This window comes from Athene noctua, chromosome 1, assembly GCF_965140245.1.
Source record: "Athene noctua chromosome 1, bAthNoc1.hap1.1, whole genome shotgun sequence".
NCBI lineage: Eukaryota > Metazoa > Chordata > Aves > Strigiformes > Strigidae > Athene > Athene noctua.
The window spans coordinates 188,753,959-188,775,649 of record NC_134037.1 but is presented as its reverse complement, the minus strand read 5'-3'; the positions used below and the strand labels follow the sequence as shown (position 1 = coordinate 188,775,649).

Below are 21,691 nucleotides of genomic sequence, written 5' to 3'. Positions count from 1 at the left end.
ATCTCCTTACTGGCACTGGGCGCCAGTGTGACAGTGTCAGTCTAGTTTGAGAGACAACCGCACTGGCATACATGTTTACTAGAAAGAGGCTATGACAAAACTGGATTTAAATCGCATCAATGATTTTAATGTTCATGGATGGATGCATTTGTGATTTTTGTTCATTTTCTATAGCTTTGTGTTATCATACTCGGCATTAGGTGAGATCTCTCTCCATATAGTATATGCATGGATATTTATATTTTAAAATACATCTAGATTAATGAAAAAATCATGACAGACAACATTTACCTTGTGAAGATATGCATCTGCCGGGGAACTGAGCATTCTTCAGTTCAGTATTCCAACATCACAGTTGAAACTCGTAAGTTAGGGGTCTTTGTCATCCCTCTGCAGACAATTCCCCAGTCTCTGCAAGGCAGATTCTTGGCCTCCACTTACCTAACGCAGCAGTTTGAGTTAGCAGTTAGGACTCTGACAGGATTGCCTTTATCAGCAGTTATTGCTCAGTCAAAAACCAAGCAGGGAAGCAGCGCTTTGAGGACAGAGTATATCTGAGAGATTTTTTTCAAGTATGCTTCAGAGAAGACAGGTCTTCTCTCGCAAGCTACTTGAGCTCCATAGCACCACACCCTGCTTTGAAGGTGAAGATGTCAAACAGGTTGGCTTTCCCTCCGGGGAGGAGGTGGACTCAGAGCGCTCTGGCTCCCTCCCCATTGGGTGCTGCTGCTGGTTCCCCAGCTCTCCATGCTCCCTGCCTGGGCGATAAATAGGTTTCTTAGAGGGCAGGTGGCACCTATGGTGCTGCTTATGGCTTGGCACTAGCAGGGTTGTTTACTTTTGTTACTTGTCTTGTATTAGAAGACGTTTTTACAGACTCCTCTCTCTTCTGTGGTGCTTGAATGTGATGGTGAGAGAACTCTTTGGACAGAGCCACTGATTCCAAGTGTCTCCCTCAAACCTCCGCACTGCAGTTGCAACATCTGTAATCATTGCTTGGAAAAAAACAACCAGTGCAGTCAAGGCACTGCTAGAAGACCATGGGGAAATTCAGAAGTATTCTTCTTTTGTGCCTTGGCTTTCTTCTAATCCATGTAAGAGGTAAGTGACCTTTGCCTTGTCTTATTTCTAGGGCGTGATTATTAAAATTGGAAAAAAAAAAAAAACAAACCTAAACCTTAAACCCCTAAAAAAATATGCTTGCTTATTTTGAAATGCTTGCTGACATTATTTTTGTTGCTACTGTTTCATGAGAATCATTCAAGAGTGTTTAGATAAGTACTCTGCACTTTCTAGAGAGATATATATCTTTTAGATGATCGCTTATATTAGCCATGATAGTTGGAGTTTGTTTGTTATAATTGCTTATTTTCTCTTTAGTGTTGCTCTCCTAAAATTATTCGCAAGCTTGGACTTGAGTATAAACTTTATAAGTGGAAGCTGTAAAATGGCAGCTTCCAGAGGAACTTAAAGTTTCCAAAGATATCTTTAATCCATTACTAACTTCATGTTTGTATAGCTTTTCTTGGTTATTGGTATTTTAGAACATATTAGTTATATTGTAAAACAAATTCTGATTTAGTTTAAAGATGCTCATGCTTTCATATTGGTGCTCATGCTTTAATAATTATAAAATAATTATTTATTAACCTTAGCCAACATATTCCTGAATATATAAAATCCATGCACAGGCATACCTTTTTTTTTTATTATTCTTTAATGAAGAATTTAATACATTTTGTATATATATTTTTTGACAAATGGCAGTTGGGAAAACATCTTTTCACATGGAATCATTTTTCTGTATTTAAACATAATTTTCTTTTAGCAAAACGTTCTATAAAACTTTATTTTGATATCAAACTAAACACATCCTTGTGTGTATCTGCCATGTAATGTACTTGTAACCTTTTTTTTTTTTTTTTAATATTAACTTTACTTCAAAAATTTGTAGTGCAGTGTTTGACTGCAGGAAGAGATCAATTATTAACCACTAGTTGCAAAATGTCTGCTGCTGCTCATCGTCCCACCACCTCTGATTTAGGTGGAGTCACTAAGAGATCTTGCAGTGATGGGCAGTGAAAAAAACCTTGCCTTAAATTAGCACCATAGATAAATTTTAACAAATGAGGAATTACTTAGAGGTTTTCGGCAAGTAAAATGGCATAGAAACAAGCAGAGCAGTAAGACTGTGCTGGTCTGCGATGATTCAACACAGTCTCTAATCACTGGCATGCAGACTTTCTTGTTCTGGACAACTCTTGTGTTGAATATTTCTGCTCAAACAATCTGAGCAGGGGCAAGCCAATTTCCATATCCTCTATCACTTTAATTACAAGGACAGTCAGCCTAACCATTCTTGCTTTATACATCTGCTAATTTAGAGCCAGTTCAGGTCCTCCTTTGGGAAAGAAGTCATTGCTGAAAGCTGCTGTGGGTTTGGGGCACAGTCTTATTACTGTGGAAACTAATCCACTTTGAAAAGCAAAATGAGTTATTTTAAGTCTATGGCAACAGACACTGAATTTTATCATCTAAGTATTTGCCACGTTTCAGGGGACATTTATAGGAACCACTTGTCAGTCCTAATTAAGACGTGATGAGAAAGGCTTAGGCATGCTGGTGAAAAGCTGGTCTAAGTCCTTATGATAAGAACATCTATGACATGATTCACCTTTTTATATGCAGCCTTAATTCTTATCTAAGCTGTGACCATCTCTGATAACTTCTAGCAACTACTGTTCCACCATGGCCAGGCGAGATCACATCACTCCTCTTACCACCTAGCATTTCCTTCATGTCTGGCAGTCTTACAGTTAGTTGGCTAGACTACCTTGATGGACACATCTCAACAGAAGCATGTGGCATAACCAAGGAAAGTGAGACCTGATACAGTTCAGAAACTTGCATGCTCACTGAAGTCTTCCATACTTTTATCTACACTCTGGATTTTGTTATTTCCACACTTAGGCAGGTTACATATAAATTGAGCTGCAACAACTAATTGTCTGAGTAGCTTTTAGCCAAACCCAAATGAAAGAAACTTCATAGCAACATCCTTCAATGAAGTTCACACTAATATCCCATGTCGGCTACTGCAGCTCGGCTGATCTGTGGTAATTCAGCTTTGGCTGTATCTATACTGCCCACTTAGAGTGTGGTAAAACACAATTTAGGTCCTAGTTCCCCAGTAACTGAGATCATGTACCTGTTTGAAATGTACTTCAGGTCCCATTTGGGCCATACACCCCAGTTTTGAAACATACTGCAGGTCCTGTTTGGGCTGCACACCTGTGTGCATACTCGCAGTGGGGAAGCAGTGCAACCTGAGAGCTCGCTCCTAGATGGATCTGGAAAGCAGCTGAGGCTCTCACTCAGACCTGACTTCTCAGAAATGCTTCTCAGTTTCCCAGTATAGATATAATCTATATGTCCACGGTTTTAAAATTAACCCAAAGATCACATGTTTAGTCAGTAATGAAGACCGCGCAAAGGTTGATGATGTTTAAGATGCATTAAGTTTACTCCATCAGCTATGCAGGTAAAGGGAACAGCATTTATTGGTAGCCAGTAAATCAAGTACCACTGTTGAGCTAAGTCTTACTCAAAACTAATGTTGACTCAAAACTAATTGTATTCTTGGTTAATTAGCTAGGCACTTTATGGGGAGAAAATTACAGACCTGTTTGGATTTGAGACACTATGTGACTTAGTTTTATGTATAATGTAGTTTTCACTGGAGTTAAAAGACAGAATGGGAGAGATGAAAAACACGGTCCTGTTTTTCTTATACTGGTCCATCAAGTTCCAGTCCTCACTGTCGTTCTGTGTGAGGTCTGTGTGTACATGCTGAAGCCCTCGCAGTATCAGCAGGGGTGTATCAGACAATGAATTCTCTTGTTGCTGGGCGCCAAAACTATTTTGCTCCCAATACCAGGGCTGCTATCATCTGTAGTCATGTCAGCGCTATCATCCAAGGGGGTGATTGCAGTTTGATAAATAGACATACCTGAACTGGTTGAAACACTAGCAACAGCAGGACTGTTGCAATATCAGAGCTTGGAAACAGCTAACAACAACTGTGGTTACTCAGCTTCTTGGGTTCACTTTTCAGATGTTGCTGCCACATTGCAAGCCTGGGCACAGCGCCCAAACTGCCTGTTTTCAGTATGTATTTTTCCCTCATTTGCATCAGAGATTGTCAATCCCTTTCCATCCCATTGAGGGTAATAAATAAATACATGTCATAACTATTTCAAGATTTAAAAAATCAATAAAAATATGCCTTTATTTGGCATTTTGCCTCATGGTTAGGAGGAGAGAGATTCAGATTGTTTTGATCAGAGTCTTTCTTCATTTCCACAGATGGCTGACATCTATGAATGCTATGGGAAAATACTGTATAAAATCTGATCTGTAGTAAAATATCTCTTGAAGGCAAATAGGCCATCTCAGTTGAAAGAAAGGGCTTGAATGGGTTATGAAAATATAACAGTCCCACTTCCATTGTATAAGCTTTGCCTGTCATCAGTGTGGTTTTTAATTCCTGAAAAAATTATTTAAAAAGCTAAACCACAGCAATATATTTTCAAAGGGTAACAGTGATCCAGATTAAATGAAAATGAAGGCCAGAGTAGGCACTAAGATTAGCAAATTAAAGTGAAGTCCTTTCTTATGTCACAGGTCTTAAAACATCAGTGGTGGAGGAACCAGGGGCATACGCTTCACACTGAGAACAGTCTCAACAAAGCCTCCCAGATCAGAATCTATATCACATCAAAACTGCAACTCTACCTTGCAGGTTACCGTCTGCAAGGAGCAGAAATTGATATATTTAATATTGATAAATTGATTATATACCAATAATATCAATTGATATATTGATTATATACCAAACCAGGTATTGGTTTGGTATATGAGCCAGCTATATATTCTATTCACAAAGATCGTACAGACCATTTTGTTTCCTGAGCACAATGGTAACAGAAAGAAGGCTGACAGAAGGCTGAAAGAAGGGTTTCAGCAGGAACAGTCATATAGGTCTCTTGTTTGAGCCTATCTACTTGTACAGCTCTCATGTAACATCACTGTCATTAAGCCTGAGACTCTCAGACCAAATGGCTGAAAAGGGCTGACAGCTTCTTGAACCATACAGGGACAGAGAGGGGCTTTGGCTGAACAGTCCACCGTGTGGTCTAAGCTCCTCTTCCTTGTGACACAAAGATGAAAATCTGAATTTCATTAGATGTGCAGACATACAGTACTGCTTCATCAGAGGTCCCAACTCTTTTGCTCTGCCTGTAATTTTACAGCACACATCAGCTTCCTCTGCATTCACTCTGAAGCAAAATACAGAAAATAATATGTTTTATTTTATATATGCAGGGCTAATCACATCATAAAGAATGGCAGCTACCTTTGAACAGCTGTTGTTTGTCCACAGCAAAGCAAACACCATAGACCTAGAAGATTTTCTTTCATGTTTGATGAGACCGTGCTGCCCAGACCTAAAGCAATACTGCCACTCTTGCTTTATTAGCACATCTTATTTGCTGGTAATTATTTAAATGTGTTCTTGTATGAATAAGTGAGAGAAACCTTTTCATTTCCTGTGAATTCAAGCTATAAACAGAAGTGGCTTAGCAAAAAACATGGAGCCAATAATCAGGTCCATATGCTGTGGTCTATAGACTGGAATTTAGATCTTAATTACAGATTGTAAAGCATACTCATTTTATACCCCAACAATGGCAATTGTTGTTTATGGAATGAAAGGGCCATGACAGGAAAAAAAAAAAATACAGTAACCTCATCAGGAAATACAGATCATGAGGGTATTACATCAAAGAAATAGTAACCACTCATTGAGATTTTGTCCAAAGTGTCCACTCTGAGGTGTAAACCTGTAAGTTCTCCCACAACTTTTCTTACATGAGTAATATTCTTTAAACAAACATAATTGCTTCCTGAATAAAGGGGTATGTTCTGGATCACATACCTCGGAGAATACATACTAGTTTGTCATTACAGGGGAAATATGTTTCATGATTTTATAATAATCAGGAATGATCTAAGCAAAGAATAACTTACCATTTCAGCTAAAAAGAACATAAATTGGGTCTCATGAAGGATTTTGGTAACATACTATTCCTTTACAGAAAATTTTTGTTCTCATTTTTGAGTTACTTCTTCCTCAGTCTCTGCCAGCTTCATATTTTAAGCTCGTTGTATTCACAAAACAATTCTTATTTAATTACACTTTAGAAATAATTTTTGTTCTTGATTTTAAATAATGTAAAATCAACTTATATTTCCTTTCTATCTAGCTCACATTTCTAAGTTAGTGGCTTCTAATTTATTTGTAACACAGGTAATCTCATCCCACCCATATGACTGCTAGCAATGCACTCAAAGCCCATTCATTTAATCATATTAATAACAAAAGCTTTTATCTAACAGACATGTGCATGTATGTATTTAAGATGTATGTCCACATACATGTATGTACACATATAAATACATTTTGTCACGAATCTTAGCCTCATTTTTAATACTAAACTATGCATATTAAGTGCCTGAGAAGTTAATTTGCTGCTCTCATATTTAGCAATATTCATGCTGCCTTATTTAAATGTGCATCATTTTAATGGCCACAAGCTGTGTTCATATGGATCCAGTGCAGGACTGAGCCTACTTTCGGAGATTAAAAATTACAGAGTGATGCCATTTGTCAGAAAATTCTGACTACAGTCTTAACGATGAACAGGTAACATCCACCTGCAGAATCCAGCCTTGCTCCTCATAAATCCTCCTCAACAATTGTGTGACCTTGGACCCTTGTGATCAATCAGTCAGCTACAGCTAGAGGGTGATGGATCCACTTAACATTTAGGTCACAAATTCAACTATAGTCAAAAGATGCTGCTTTCTCTGTTTTAGTGACTAGATTATTTTGGTCACATTTTTTGAAAACTAACATGGGCAAAAATCTGTGAACATTAAATGGGCATGTGCCTGAGGGCATGACTTTCCAGGGGACTGCCTTGGTGGAGTAAAATGACTTCAGCTCCATGATGCTTCAGCAGGACGTGTCTTATATTCAAGGGAATTTACTAAAAGCTGGCTCGGTATCTCTGTGGCAAACAGCAACCCTAACAGTCTCCATAGCAGAGCAAGTGGACAAACAATGGATTTTGTATCACCAGCCTTCCACACATGATATTGAAAAGGCTCATAGAAAGTATGGGCATTAGTGAAAGCGAATATCCTACCTGGAAGAATCATGCCTGTAAAAATAAATGTAGTAACTTTGAAGTTTAAGCTACTATGTTTTGGTGCTTGGATTTATGGAGTCTATTCTCCTCTGTCTGGCTGCTACAGAGAAGTCTACTGTTAGCTATGTAGGCCAGGCCTACACTTCAGATTTTTATTGGCACAGCTACATGTGTTGGTTTGAGATGAAGGAATTATATCCCAAATAAGGCTGGCAGCGCCAGCAAAAGTCCTGCTGTTAGTATAGTTCATTGTGTTTGAGCAGCTAGTATAAACATAATTAAAACAGGTCCTTTTGTGATACAACTGTATATCCATCTGGAGGGCTTGCTTTCTTAGCTTAGCATTTTCTCATTTGTAGATAAGGACTGTTCTGTGTTGTCAGGCAGGAGCTTATAAGCTTTTTCTCAGATTCTTTGTTATGAATCGTTGTAGACCACCCAACAAAAAACACTATTAAAATAATTTTAGTTCTATGTAAAAACAGGGATACTCCCAGAAGAAAGGCTAAGAGTGATGCCAAGAAATAGAATACTAGCCCAAAGCAGTAATAACAGGGATAACTCTGAGATAATACCTCCCTCATAGTTAAATCTCTTCATAACTTTATTGAGGTTTAAAAACAAAAACAAACAAAGCCAACCAAACAAACAAAAAACCAAAAACCACAAACCAAAAAACCCAACCAAATAAAAAACCTCAAAGGAACAAAGCTGTTGTCTTCCCACTAAAATTTCTTTCATTTTCATTTTCATCAGTGTATTTCCAGCTGTTTCTATTATGAAAGCTGGTCCAAAAAAAGGCCATTTCTATATGTGGAAAATCAATTTCTTTCAGTCTGTTTTTTCTGTGAAGAAGCTTAACTAATTTATTTCTGTTGTCATTTATCTCCAGAGTTCCCTGAAGTGACTGCAGTGCCTATTGAGCTAAATATTCTCTGAGTCTCTAATGTGTTTTTGTTTTTAGGCCCACCATTTTGTGGATGAAATCTGGGCTGTTCAGCTATTTAACCATCTGTTATACTCCCAAATTAGATTCTTAAAATGTCTAGGTGCAGTCTCAGAAATGGTAATAAGCATTTAAAATTCTGCTCCACAAAATCTTAGTCCTTGCGGTCATTTGATGTTATTATCAGAGGAAGTTGGGATGGAAGTCCAAGCAATCTTTTGGTTTATTGGAATATCATTTACCATGCTGCACAGATGTCCATATACAATCTGCCCATCTGTCAAAGTTTATATTTACACAACCAAAGAGATTTCAATGTAGATTCCTGTCTTATTCCTAATCAGTCATTCTGTGTTGGTGTGTTTATTTTATTACTTGATTTATCATTAGAAATAATAAAAAAAATGCATTGAATAATTTCTACTGGGGATTTTCAGGCTTTTTTTTTTTTCTCTTCTTAAAATTTCTGTAGCTGTCTTCTATTTCTCCCTTTCCATCTCAAAAGAATGCCTCATCTTTTCCCACTTTTTTGATAACAGAGCAGACACACAACAGGAAAGGCAAACGTTGGTATTGTCCAAGAGAAGGGCAGATGTGAAGTAACTGTTTCAGTCTGCTGTTTCGCTTAGGTTCTCAGGCAATTGAAATAATCTGAATCATCTTGTTTGAATTCCAGAATCTCTTTTGATTAGATTCCTCTTTCTATTTTTTTTTTCCCCTAACTTCAAAAAAATATTACACCTGGAAGTTTTCCAGACCCTTCCTTCACAAGATGGTTTCATCACTTTCTCTTTACAGCGTTAGGACCTCAGTAGCTGCTTCCTGTATCATTAGTTCCTTCATGTCAGTACCTGTAAAAAAGGAGCTTGTTTGGCCAACAACTCTTCGGTGTTACAAAACTATTTCTGATGACTCACTCTGATGAGGAATGTTTTGATCCCTGCTGGTAGTATCCTTGCAGCAGCAGGGCTCAGGTCAGACAGCCTCCTTCAGCACTCAACACACCGATCAAGAATTAAGATTTATCCAGAGGACAAAATCAAAGGACAGCCAAACTTAAGTTGTTCATATTGTTGGTACTGAAGAAAAGCTTCACAAAAATATAATTTGAGCGTATAAGTCGAGGCAATGGCAGGATGTCAGCCTGTGGGCAGGGGTCTGCATTGGGATCAGCTGGTGCCATGGCTGGGACAGCCCATGGGCAGGGCCTCAGGGCCAGTAAGGGCTGGCAGTGCCCTCAGGGCTCAGGCAGGGAATATCTTCTGAGGAAGCCCCTTGTCAATTTCTATGTATTTTAATGCATTAATATAGAAAAAATAACAGGGTCTTGGAATACTATTCATCTAAGGACCCAGTCCAAAGGTTACTGGACTTAATCAGGTTGGCGGAGTGGCCAGGGCAGGGGAAGGAGAGGTGGTTGCAGGAGGTGACACTCCAAGATCAGTTCAAATGATAAGAGATAAAATGGTATTCTAATAACATTACCAGGAAAGCCTTATGCTGCTGTCTGCTTCTCCTTTCCAAACACAGGTTTCTTATAATAATTTATAGGGACAGTTTGCTTTAGAAGCCATTCACTGTTTTGCATTCCAGCCTCATTTTATCTTTTCTGTCAGACACCAACTATAATTAACTTCACAGATTTACATAAGAATCCTCACAGGAATCAAAACTTCTCTACTTTATCTTCTGCACTAATTTTCATCTGAGGATCACACAGTGTTTTACCACTGATAATTAATCTCTCCAGGAGGTCTTTGACACAGGAGAGTGCTATTATTCAGGAACAGTGATTAATGTGAAGAATGCCATGAAGACAGACAGCACCTGTCGAGAAGAGAGGGCTGAGCTGAACCCAGAGAGCTCTTGTGCTGGAGATCTTCTGACGTCCTCTCTCTGTTCCTCAGTTTCTCTGTGTGAACAACGATGTCTTTTTTGCTGTGAAGTGTTCAAGACTTACCAAGAAAAACACTTCATTGAAGAGTTAGGTATTAAGCCTTTAGACAGGATAATAAACAGCAGATCAAGAGACTTACTCCATAGAGCACAGTAAAACATTTCTGCTTAGGGAAGCCATGGCACATTGTGACTTTTTGCGGGTTTATGCAGGCTGATCTTGTATTTAATGTGCAAACAGAAGGACAGTGAAGTTTCAGTCTGGATGAAAACTAATGGATACATACTCTGCAAAGAGGTGTTTCATGAAAGCTGTGTATTAAAAGGAAAGTGGCAGACTGTAGAGAGTGGAAAGTAAAACTCACATGAATTACTGTGCTTGTTCACTTCAAAGTCATATGCTTCAGTTTGATACATTTTAAACATTTTCAAGTTTTATTTACCTGATAACTTCAAAGGTCAGGATGCTAATTGACCTTCTATGATATTTAATGACATTTAATGCCACCTAACATAGAGCAGGAAGGGTTGTTTTTCCCCTTTCAGATTTTTTAAGATACAGCGGAAACTAATGTAGGTAAACACATCTTTATATCTTTTACTGCTGGCTCATGTTACAGGAAGAATTGAAAAAAAGAAAGTTGATTCATGTTACAAGTGATCACAAGGCAGGCTTGCCAGTAAAGCTGTTCTCTGAAGGTGAGCTAGTAAAACAATAATGAAGACATTAAAAGTTCTCACCTAATAATTCTGCTTTGCAAGTACAGTGCTGAATGCTGCTTTCAGCCGTCTCCTGGCAATAGCCCTTGTGCCCTGTGACAGGCAACCTCTGTTCTTCGGAGGTATGTTTGCACAGTGGCTGGATATGGATAACATGAGAGAGCAGCTTTTCTTTGTGCTCCTTTGAACGAATAGCTTCTTTGAGTTAAATGAGCCCATCTCACACAGTCGTTCAGGGCTGCACAGTGCAGGGACAACAGCTGACAGTCTGCTTGGCGCCTGCTTCTGTTTGGATGGATTTTTGTTTTGCCTCTTACTAGTGTTCTGGTTTTGTCCAGAGCCCTCAGACCTAGGGGTCATGGAAACCTGCCCATTGACTTAGTCTCTTTCTTTCTGTCACCTTCTTTCTAGGTCAACGTGATTTTGATTTAGCTGATGCTCTTGATCACCCAGGTAGGTAAATCTCCTATCCTTGTTTTACTATAGCCTAATAATAAATCTTAAGTCCTTTTCCTTGAGGACTGGAATATGAAGTGGCTACTGCTTAAGTTAAAGATATACAGAACTGGGAATTGCTAAATTTCAATGTTTCTGTCATAAAATTAAAAGTGTCTTTAAAATAAAACAAAATAAATAATTACTTTAAAAACATAGCTCTTAATTTTTAGCTTCTGCTGTGATACATCAAGATTTACTGAATGCAGCTTTCTAGATTTGAAGATACCTTCTTTTGTTAAGTTGAAAAAGTTTAAGTTGTTATTGTTTATTGGCATGTTATTGTGTCCCACAGATGACATAATTACCAGGAAGCCTACAGTGATCAGAAGACCAACAAGGCCTGTGCTGAGTAAGTAATAAAGTAAAAACTGTCTCTCATGAGATTCTTGATCATCTTTGCTAATGTACCATAGCTGAGATCATTTGCGTGAATACTAGCTGTCTTCTGCATGTAAAGTAAGTGATTTTTTGACAATTACCATTTGCATACCTTTATCGCTTCCAGTAGGGCTTTAGAGCGTGACTGGCCAGTGATGGCATTCTATTTCCTGTTCTTCACAGTTTTCTAGCTTGTACTGAACTCCCCGGGGAGTATAATTGTGGGTAACCCTTGTTAAAAATGGCTAACTGTTCTATTTTTTTTTTTTTCATTATCTTTTAGCATAAATATTCATGATGCTTGATAACAGACTTGGAAAAGAATCAGAAGGAATTTGGGTATTCTTTCTTCTCTCCATGTATTTACTTAATATTATCTAGTATTGATTGCTACAAAGACCTGTGTCAGAAATGAAGAAGGCTCTGAAGAGCAGAGAGAACCAAAAGTTTTAGTCCTGAGGATGACAAAAGATGATTTCCAATGAACGTTCATTATTGTTCAAACTCCAAAACCCAACAAAACCACACATGCATTTATGATGGAACATTTTATGATAACATAGAGATTTTTCAGCTAAATTACACTGAAAGAAATTTCTGGCTATCAAACAAAATGCTTGACTCAGGAAATGCTGAATAACGTATGCCCACACAACAACTTTCTGTCTTTTTGTGAATAAACACCGCAATAAGTCTTTAGGTACACAAAAGCAGTTACATTTTCCACACAATTTTCTGGCTCACTTTTTGAACAAAGAAGGACAGCATTTAGTAAATGTGGTAGTTACTAAATCCTGTAATGGTTGCATTCTTCCCTCCCACTTAATTTTTCAAAGAAAATCTATGGTTGGCCTAGACTGGAAGTGTCCTCAAGCAGTGCTAAGCCACTGCCCTCTACTTAACTAACTGTCCTGACTTCCTTTAGTCAGTGGAGAGAAATCAGCATGTATAGGGACAGTTCATATCATGGTAAATGTGGAACTGTTCTCATCCCAACATAGGTATTTCAAGCAGATTACTTGAATTGGCCCTAAAAGCCTCTGTCCTCAGCCATGTTTCAAGGTAACCTAGGGATGCTGATATCTATCTACAGTGAAGCTACCTCAGTCAGGTGGAAGGAATTTGGGTTTTAGGGACTCCTAAATCTGTTAGATGTCTGACTGTCAGATGATTATCTGCCCTACTTGAATTGACTTCACTAGTTCTGGGAAATTAAGAACTCCATGTTTTCCAGACCATTTTGGAATCTCTCTTCAGCACTGAAGAGGACTGCAGGGCATTTAAAAGCAACTAAAACTAATTTAAAAAAAAAAAACCTGTGTTAAAAATCAATGACTGGATTTGGAAAGTGCAGAAAGATGATACAAAAGTATGTTCTAGCACCTGTCTGATGCTTCATCTTAACCTCAGGGATTCCTCTATGTCTTATTCAGCCAGTATCAGTGAGAAATGATAATTTAGGTTCAGCTGAGGCCAATTACTGTAGAGGTCATGTCCTCTGGGCATCACTTCCCATGCACCTCTGCCTAAATTGAAGCTCTTCTGTAAGCACCTCCCATCTAGTGTAACAAATTTCAATGGTAGATGATGTTTATTTACAAAATCTCTAAATAAGTTGGTTTTACCCATTCACATTCCTCTTGCCGCTGATTTAATTCAGCCATATGCGCAAGCCTACATGCTCATGAGTGCCAAGATGTGTGTGCTTAGGTGATTTGGTGAGCATCAGGAACAACACAGGAGAAGGTACACCAGCCGTTGAGTCCTTATGCTGTTTCTGTGGTTCTTCTTGATCAGAAATGACAAGCCAGCTTATGTACAGGTCTTTTATAACCCGTAGGGGTCATCAGCTATTATGGAGAGTCATCAGCTTTTGCCTCATAATCTTGCTTACTTCAGTGTCTCTGAAGCCTAGGCCAGATTGCTGCCCACCTTCTGGTTTTGCTTGTTTGGGGTACACAGACTATGTCTACAGTCTATTTTCTGGGTGGGTACATGGGAAAGTAGTGGAATAGGTGATATTGCTGCAATCTTTGGCTTTAAAGTGCCCTTCTGCTTTTCCTCTGCTGACAAGTCATCTGTCTGTCGTTTTATTGGAACGCGGGCCTGCTGGTTTTGACAGAACAACACATTCCTCAATTTTACTGCTGGGAATGGTGACCTTTATTGTCTGTTCTTTTAACCATTTGGTCTGCTGTTTTTTCTGGTTTTCACAAACACATGCATTTTCATTTGTATTTCATTCATATCAACCTTAACATTTCTGCAACAAGTCTCTGCATGAACCCTCCGGAGCAGAACCCTGAATTTTACATGAATTCTTCATCTTGATAATAAATTGAATACAGTTTGCAATTTATTGCTTCTTACAGTGTTAGCATTTGACAGGTAAAGGTGTTTGTTTCTGAAATGCAACTCTCTGCTGGCCAGGCACAGACAGGATCAACACCTGACTTGACAGGAACAAACTGAGTCATGTAGTACAAATTTGATTATTTTCCTGCCAGATTTCCTGGTGACATCAAAGCATTTCTGAGCTGTTACACAAATGAGACTAGATACTGACAGCAGCTTCCCACTCCCTCTGGATATCAGGAACACAAGATGTGGGGTTCTGCACAGTGACACGTTTGGATGGATTTTCCTGGGTTTCAGGAATTCTGACAAAATATAATGAAAAAAAAATTGAGTATCTACCTAATTTTCTGTGGCAATAAGCATTGGTATCAAAATTTACATAGATTTTGCTGTGCCTTTTCTTCTGATACATTCTAGCACTCCACATTTATAAGAAACAAGAATGAGATTCTTAGAGTTATCCATTTAATGTATTTCTGCCTATTACTCAGTGAACTTCCAGAGCTCACCCTCTGTCCATACACACCCTAAAATATTCACCCACATATTCATATCAACACCTGCATGTTGGAAACTGAGTTCTTGTTTATGCATCTGCAGTTCACGGATAAATTGTTTATTAGATGGAAAATTCCATCCCAGATACAGTGAGACACATGTACCGTGCTGGGGGAATGGCAACAGCCTGTTGATTTACTGCATAACATGCACATGCAGATATTTAAGTATATTTAAAAACCTTTATAGCTCAAGCCAAATTAAAACAGACTGTCATCCAAATTCAGACAGGCACGTAGGATTTCTTGAAGCAAAACATTTTTATGTCACCATGACCCTTACATAAATTAGTTGATTCAATACTCTCTCCCCAAGCAGGTTTATTCCTTACTTGTTCTTGAAATGGGTGTTAGTTTTTGCAGTTTAACAAATTACACTTAAACCAAACATCCATATACCAGTTTTAACCATGGACATAATTTTTAATAAATTATTATTTTTAATAAATTTTAAAGAGATACATTTTAATATTGTAACGTAGCTGATTTTATTTATGTACTTGCAGATATATTAAAGAAGTATTGATCTTGATCCCACTGTCAGATTTATTCTGAGCTTATTTAAAGCAGGAAAGAATCTTTCATACTTTGAGTAGAAAATATTGTATCATTTTTCAATTACTGTGTGGACAAATATTCAATTCTATAAGAGTTTTCAAAAAAACTGTAATATCGTGGGACTGACCTGAAAAAGTTGCTTGACAAACATTCAGTTTCACATTTTCTATTAAAACTAATATTTCACTTCCCTCAAGAATTGTGTGTAACTCACACCTTGCTCCTTTTCATTTTTAGACAATGATCTGCATTTAGGAGATGCTCTTGGTGGGGGTGAGTACTCTCTTCTTTCCTCAGATATAATGGCTGAGGTTTTTTGTAGTCTTTTTCTGAAGTCTAACTAATTTGTGAAAATAGGTTTCAAGACTGCAGGAGGAACTGTGGTAGTGGGAGTCATTACAACTCATGTACATGCAGCCCTTTTGTCAGAGGCCACCGCGCAGAGCAGGGACAGTGGGAGGGGGTGTGCCTGGTTGCCAGCTATGGGGGCCTGCAGGCTGACCTACCTGCATGAACAGAAGTCAGCTACAGTTTACATCACCATGCCAGGGTACCACGGTCATGGCTGGGGAGAGGACATACTGCCCCTTCAGCTGTCATGGTTCAGGGTGGTGGCCTCTCTGGCAGAAGGTTGAAGACATCAGGTGATGGCAGTAGTTTCTTCAGCTACCAAAGGTGAACCTGCCTAAGATTAGGAATCAGAGGTAACAGTGGACAGAAAGAGGTGTGAGCTTGTTGTTCTGATCCCAAATCAGTAATGCAGGAAGGAGTGTTTGAGAGATGAGCACTGGTGGACATGATATAGCTTAAGCTTGAAGCAGTGAAGCTGTTGTAATATGCTGTAACTTCCAGGTATTTCTGTAACATCCAGACCTGATGTAGGGAGTATTCACAGTACTGTGCTGGGCTGTGCAGATTTATGAAATCCTTAACTGTGGGAATTTTTGTACCACATTTTGTTCAGTGTGTTAAGAGGTATACCAAGGATGTGAAGTACTCTAGAAAGGTTCTTGTACACTGAAATTATCTAAAATGCAAGTATTGAATCAAAACCTAAAATTCCACTTGAATCAAGGCTACACAAGGGGAAAATTTCTTCTCAGCCAATTGCACAGAACCTCTGAATTATGACTCCAGTTGCAGTGGTCTGGTTTACTCATGTTTCAGTCTTAGAGAATCATACCTTTTATAGTATTCTCTCCCATTTCCAGGATTTTCTGTATTTCCAGGATACCCTGTGGCATTTCATGCCTGTGTTTGAATGACGAGTTAGTCTACACTTTATAAAACTGAATATAATTTTATTTATAATTCTCATATACATTGTCTTTTCTTTCTGCCTGTACTAATTGTTCCATTCCTGAAAGTTTTTAATGAGTACTGTTGTGAGAGGATGGGCTTAGTATGTTGATAAAATTATCGATGAATAGCTTAAATATTTTCACTAAACCCCACCTTTTCATTCAGTGGATGGCAAATGATGTTTCCCTTGGTTTTTACTTCTTTGCTTCATTTTCAGTTCAGGTTCTTAACTGACATTCATACATGGTATAACGGGATTAATGATACATACCTCATTATCAGTAGTTTTGAAGACATCATTTTTTCACTAGCTATGCCATAGAATATATCTTCTTATGCTTAGAGAAATCTGAATAAATGCAGCAACATAATAGAAATGAATAATGGAATCAGTAGTTCCCTGGTTTTGTGCCATGATGAGTCTTAGTTCATTACAGAGAGATCTGGAACAGAACAAATCTCTTCTTCTATTGAACATAATTAATCGGGCAAAGTCTGATTCAGCAAAGTTTTAAGACTCTACCTAAAATCCATTGACTGCAGTAGGCTAAACTCACTTGAAGTTAAGCACATATCTAAATAAATGGCTGAATCAGAACCTAAATGTTACTCGCAAACAGAAGCAGTATGTTTGGCAGCTAGGCAAGAAGAAAACATGATAAAAGGGCATCTAGTATGTATTGAAGTTGAAAGAAAGATTTAAGAAGAGGAAGGGAAATAGGTATATATTTCTGTGACCTAATTTTGATTTGTTCAGAGCTAAATTTGCTGTCTGACTATGAGAGCAGTTAACTATGCAACTGATCTGGTTGGAAAAAAGACAGCAAGAGGGGACTTATGCTAGATATGCAGAGCAACAGACCCAGACGTTAACTTTTTCAGGTTTTGACCTGAGTTGGCTCTTGCTACTCTAGCATTGTATGTGCAGTTTGGAAACTGCTATTAATCATCAGATCTCCTGCTCTATCCAATGCATCTCATTCTAATACTCTGGCAAAAATTAAGGCCAAATATCATCACAAAGTTCTAAATAACAAAACTGAAGTAATTTTGCACTGTTCAAGAGTAGAAAATGTATCATGCATTAGATGAATTTAGCATCTGTTAGATTACACTAATCTGCAGATCTTATTAATATTTGCTGATGGCACAGAAATAACCTGTTGCCTCTTGCCCAGCCCAGAACACCAACTTCTCTGTGAACTCTGCATAACTGCACCATGGACACCTACAGTAACACACTGTGCTTCCCGGCTGTTAGCACTTGCCAGAAATACATTAAGTATTTTCTTTCAGCATATTTGTGAATTCTTCTCTCATTTTATTTTTGAAAATATTCCCTTCTCCCTTTCTAAATAATTTTGTTGTTACAGTGCTTGAGACTTTTTAGCTAGTGACAAGGTCCTTTTCTTAATTCACAATTGGAGGACAAATTAGAAATAGGTATAATATCTCAGGTTATCATACTCTTTATTTACACCTCTCGGTTTTGCCTGTCCAACCATCTAACAATATTCATTATCAATAGGTGACATCTCAAGAAAACCTTTATACCCACCTCTTCCACCACGACCGGGAAGCCACATTAATTCTGGTAAGAATACTTTCTCCTAAGAAAATCTAGCACTATGAGTTGTTTGGAGCAGATATTTTGGATAGTTTACTCTCTTATCTCTTCATTAATAGCTTTTATCATCCCTACCCTTCATCTCTCTTTTGTAGTCACTGTTCCTGACCCAGTGTTTGGAAAGACTTTCTGAGTTTTAGTGTTGGTACCATAAAGCTTTTCTGTCTGTCCAAAATGTGTGTCATTGACTCCTAAGTGGCATGAGGCTAACATCTTGTTTATCTTTTCATTTTGGGTATGTATACACTGAACCATGCTAAGGTTCAAATTTGACATCTAACCACAGGGTGTGGATAAGCCTATGTTCAAATCCATACTGAGATGTGCATCTGAGGTGGCCCTGGGACATACAACAGGTGGGACTGGGGAGATGGCTGTAAGCCTGTATTGCTTTTGAGTGTGGTCCCAGACACCCGCTCAAACCAAGTGGAAGTGGCACTCCAGCTCCCAGCTACCACCATGTATCCTATATTTACTTCTGGTGTGATTGTAGTGGTGAGCTGTGGACTGGTCCTTCTGGAGTCTTTCCTGGAAAGGACCCACTGAATTCCTGCTCCAGGAACCACTGGAATTTGAGATGTCCATATTATATAAGGATTTGTGCTACTGAGAGCCCAAGCTCACACATCCCACAGGTGCCAGTACAGATGCCAAATGGGTAAACACCAACATTTTTAGTATTCCAGCTTCCAGGTGAATTTGAGTAGGTAACCATTCAGTGCAAGACACCTGACCCATCTGCCATGTTGAAGCTGTGATTTCAAAGGTCCCTCACCTCTCCCTAGAACATTACAAAAAGACTGGACAAGGGACCTGAAGGGGTTACCATGTTCAGATAATTTTGTGACAGAAATCCTAATCTTTATCTTGCAGGAGGTTTTGATGACTCAGATCTTTTTGATGGGAAGCCTTTACCGCCACACATAACAGGTAGTGTTTATCAATTCCCCTTGCAACTTCTTCCTAATACGTGTAACTTGGAGCTGGTTGGTTTTGCTTTAACAGTAATCTGTTTGGCACTGAAGGTGTAGGACAAGACTCTGCTATTTTTATTTAGATTAGTTATCCTTCTCCACAAACCATGGCTTCTCCAAAACCAAAATGTCAGGAGAAAGGATGGTTTTTCCTCTGGCCAGTGCAGCTGTCAGTCAGGACTGGAAAGGGGAGCTCCTCTCTCACAATGCTGCCGAGCTGCCCCCTTTCACCTTCTGTATGAAATCACACTTCGCTGAGTAAAGACTGTTCTCAAAACAAGGTGAAAACATTTCTTGATGAAACTTCACCCTCTATTCCAGGAGAAGAGGAGCATCATTTCAATCACGGAGGAAACACAGGTATAGTAAATAATTTATTCTATAATTTGTTTCTGATCATCATAAAATAGTAAGAAAAAGCCTTGTAAATGTAGTACATGAACTGAATCAGGATTTAAGACACTGTTTTCACATCAGTTGTAATGTAACATAATTACTATTATTCTGCTTAATTCTATTTAATGAATTTACAATGTTTCACCAAACAATTCTCATAGTTTGGCAAAAGCACACCTTAGTAGAGAATATGCTTAAGTAAAACCATTTCAGTGCCTCTGAAAACACCCTCTCTCTTTTCCCACAGATTCGGGATTAATAGCAGGAGTTACATCTCCTATAATTTCTGCTTTTGTAATATTAGTTGTTGGATCAATAGCAGCTTACTCTGCTTACAAGAACAAGAAACTTTGTTTCAAACCACATGGTAAGACCAAATCAGTTTCCTACCTTCTGGGCTGATCAGTGCTGAAGTAGATGTGAATTTTACAAATACTTTCAGTGGGGGCGGAAACAGGTTGGAGATAAGGGATTTGAAAACCTCATCCTAAAAAACCCCGCTGGTCTGTAAGAGATACTGGTAATTAATATTCGTCATCAAGGACAAGTATAGGAAGCCATAGTGTGCCCAGAAGATGGATGTACGTCACCTTATGAAGGAAATTACATGATGTAAGGTCTCTGCCACCACAGAGGTAACTGACTGTTGTGGTTCTGTGTGTGGAAACCAACCTGCGTGGCCCAGATCAGCCTTGCCTGGGGCACTCCGTGTACGCTTTGGCCAAGGCCCATTTCAGCTCTGGCCTGGGGGTCCTGCTGCCCTGGCCTGCCCCACATCCCCGCATGCCTGCCCTGGCCAGGAGCCCAGATGGCTGGCTGGGTTCCCTGCCTTGGCCCTGGGCCGAGCTTGTTGCCTTGTCTTTACCTGATGACAGCTGTCCCATCCATGGGGGCCATTTGCTATCACCACCACTCTGCACATGCCTGCCCGTGGGGAGGCAACGGCTCAGGCTCCCCCATGGCTGCCCTCAGCTCCCTGCTCTTTGGGAACAGCCCAGACCTGGCCCTTAGCTGCCATATGGGTCAATTTAAAGCTCTAATTCATGTTATTTGTTCCACAATGGGACTAATGACTAGGCATGAGTGAAATGCAGGAGGTGTGTGGAGAAGGTTTGCAGGCATTTCTGAGAGATCTGGGATCCCTTGTCACTTCAGAAAGCCTCAGCCTGAGGGTGCCATGGTGGGCTCCGGCACAGCTGCAGCTGCCGCCTGGGTGCTGGGGGAAGGCTTGGGCAGGATTACACAGGAGACGTCCAGCCGGACACAACCTGGGATGCGCTGGGGGAGGCTGGTCAGGGCTATGAAGGCTGTTTGTGCCCTCAGGGTCCCGACAGTCACTTATTTTCCTCTGTTTCTGTGGTTGGGATGTAACCGAAGCATTAGGTTAGCAATCCCACAGCCCTTTGGAAATGGGAAGTGAGACAAATGGGGAAGGCTGTCTGTGGGGACAAGAGGTTCCCACCTGCTGCCTCAAAAGGACTGGAGCAAAAAAAGCCCAGAGGAGCTGGCAAAGGGCATCTGTGGTGGAAATGCTGAATGTTCAATCTTCATTTTTCAGGTGGAGCTACAGTGTAACCTGCTGAAAAAGAATTGCCTGCCGATAATGGGCTCCTTTGGTCGGAGATATTTGGCCCACAGATCCAACAATTATTTTTTTTCACTTTATGACTCTGGCAAAAGAAAATCTTCCTCTAATGAACATTTTGTTGAGACATTGCAGTTCTACTCTCTCTTACCTGATGTCACTCTTGCACCTTGAGCTTTAGGTCATCAAAGATGTGCTTAAAATGTCTGAGGATGGTATTGAACTATCTGACCTGCATGCATGGAGGTTGGATACACATTTTGATTCAGAAGTTATTTTGAACAACAAAGAAATCAAGTTTTATATAAGCTAAAAATTAAAGGTTTTGGTTCGTGAGCATTTGAGTCACCGAACATTTTTTTTCCCGTTTTCAAAATTAATCAAAATACCTAAACCTTCTGATAGACGAGGAATAAGGAAGTTGATGTTTCCATTCATACATGCTTGCTTTCTTTAGTATATTTCTGTATTGTCTATAGTATTTAAGGAAAACTTCAAGTTGTAAAAAGGACTAAAAATTTTAATGCCTTTACTTCGTATTTATGTCTGAATTCTAGCAAAGTGAAAGGAGCTATAGATGGAAAATTAATTCTTAATTTTAAAATACAGCTTGAAAAGAATA

At 39.1% G+C, this 21,691-nt stretch overlaps 1 protein-coding gene across 1 annotated transcript; it reads left to right on the top strand.

The window, feature by feature from the left end:
- Positions 1 to 1,040: 1,040 nt before the first annotated feature.
- XG (Xg glycoprotein (Xg blood group)) lies at positions 1,041 to 21,059 on the top strand. Its single transcript, XM_074901094.1, has 9 exons — positions 1,041 to 1,101; positions 11,248 to 11,289; positions 11,627 to 11,683; positions 15,423 to 15,458; positions 18,016 to 18,081; positions 18,988 to 19,044; positions 19,410 to 19,448; positions 19,732 to 19,851; positions 21,043 to 21,059. The coding sequence occupies exons 1-9, from the start codon at positions 1,041 to 1,043 to the stop codon at positions 21,057 to 21,059; spliced, it is 495 nt and encodes a 164-aa protein (XP_074757195.1).
- The last annotated feature ends 632 nt before the right edge of the window (positions 21,060 to 21,691 follow it).

Excerpts from the sequence above, each read along its gene's own strand:
- XG (XM_074901094.1), top strand. The coding sequence starts at position 1,041 with ATGGGGAAATTCAGAAGTATTCTTCTTTTGTGCCTTGGCTTTCTTCTA. Across the intron at positions 18,082-18,987 it reads GGGAAGCCACATTAATTCTG|GAGGTTTTGATGACTCAGAT; the intron begins GTAAGAATACTT and ends TTTATCTTGCAG. Across the intron at positions 19,449-19,731 it reads CAATCACGGAGGAAACACAG|ATTCGGGATTAATAGCAGGA; the intron begins GTATAGTAAATA and ends CTTTTCCCACAG.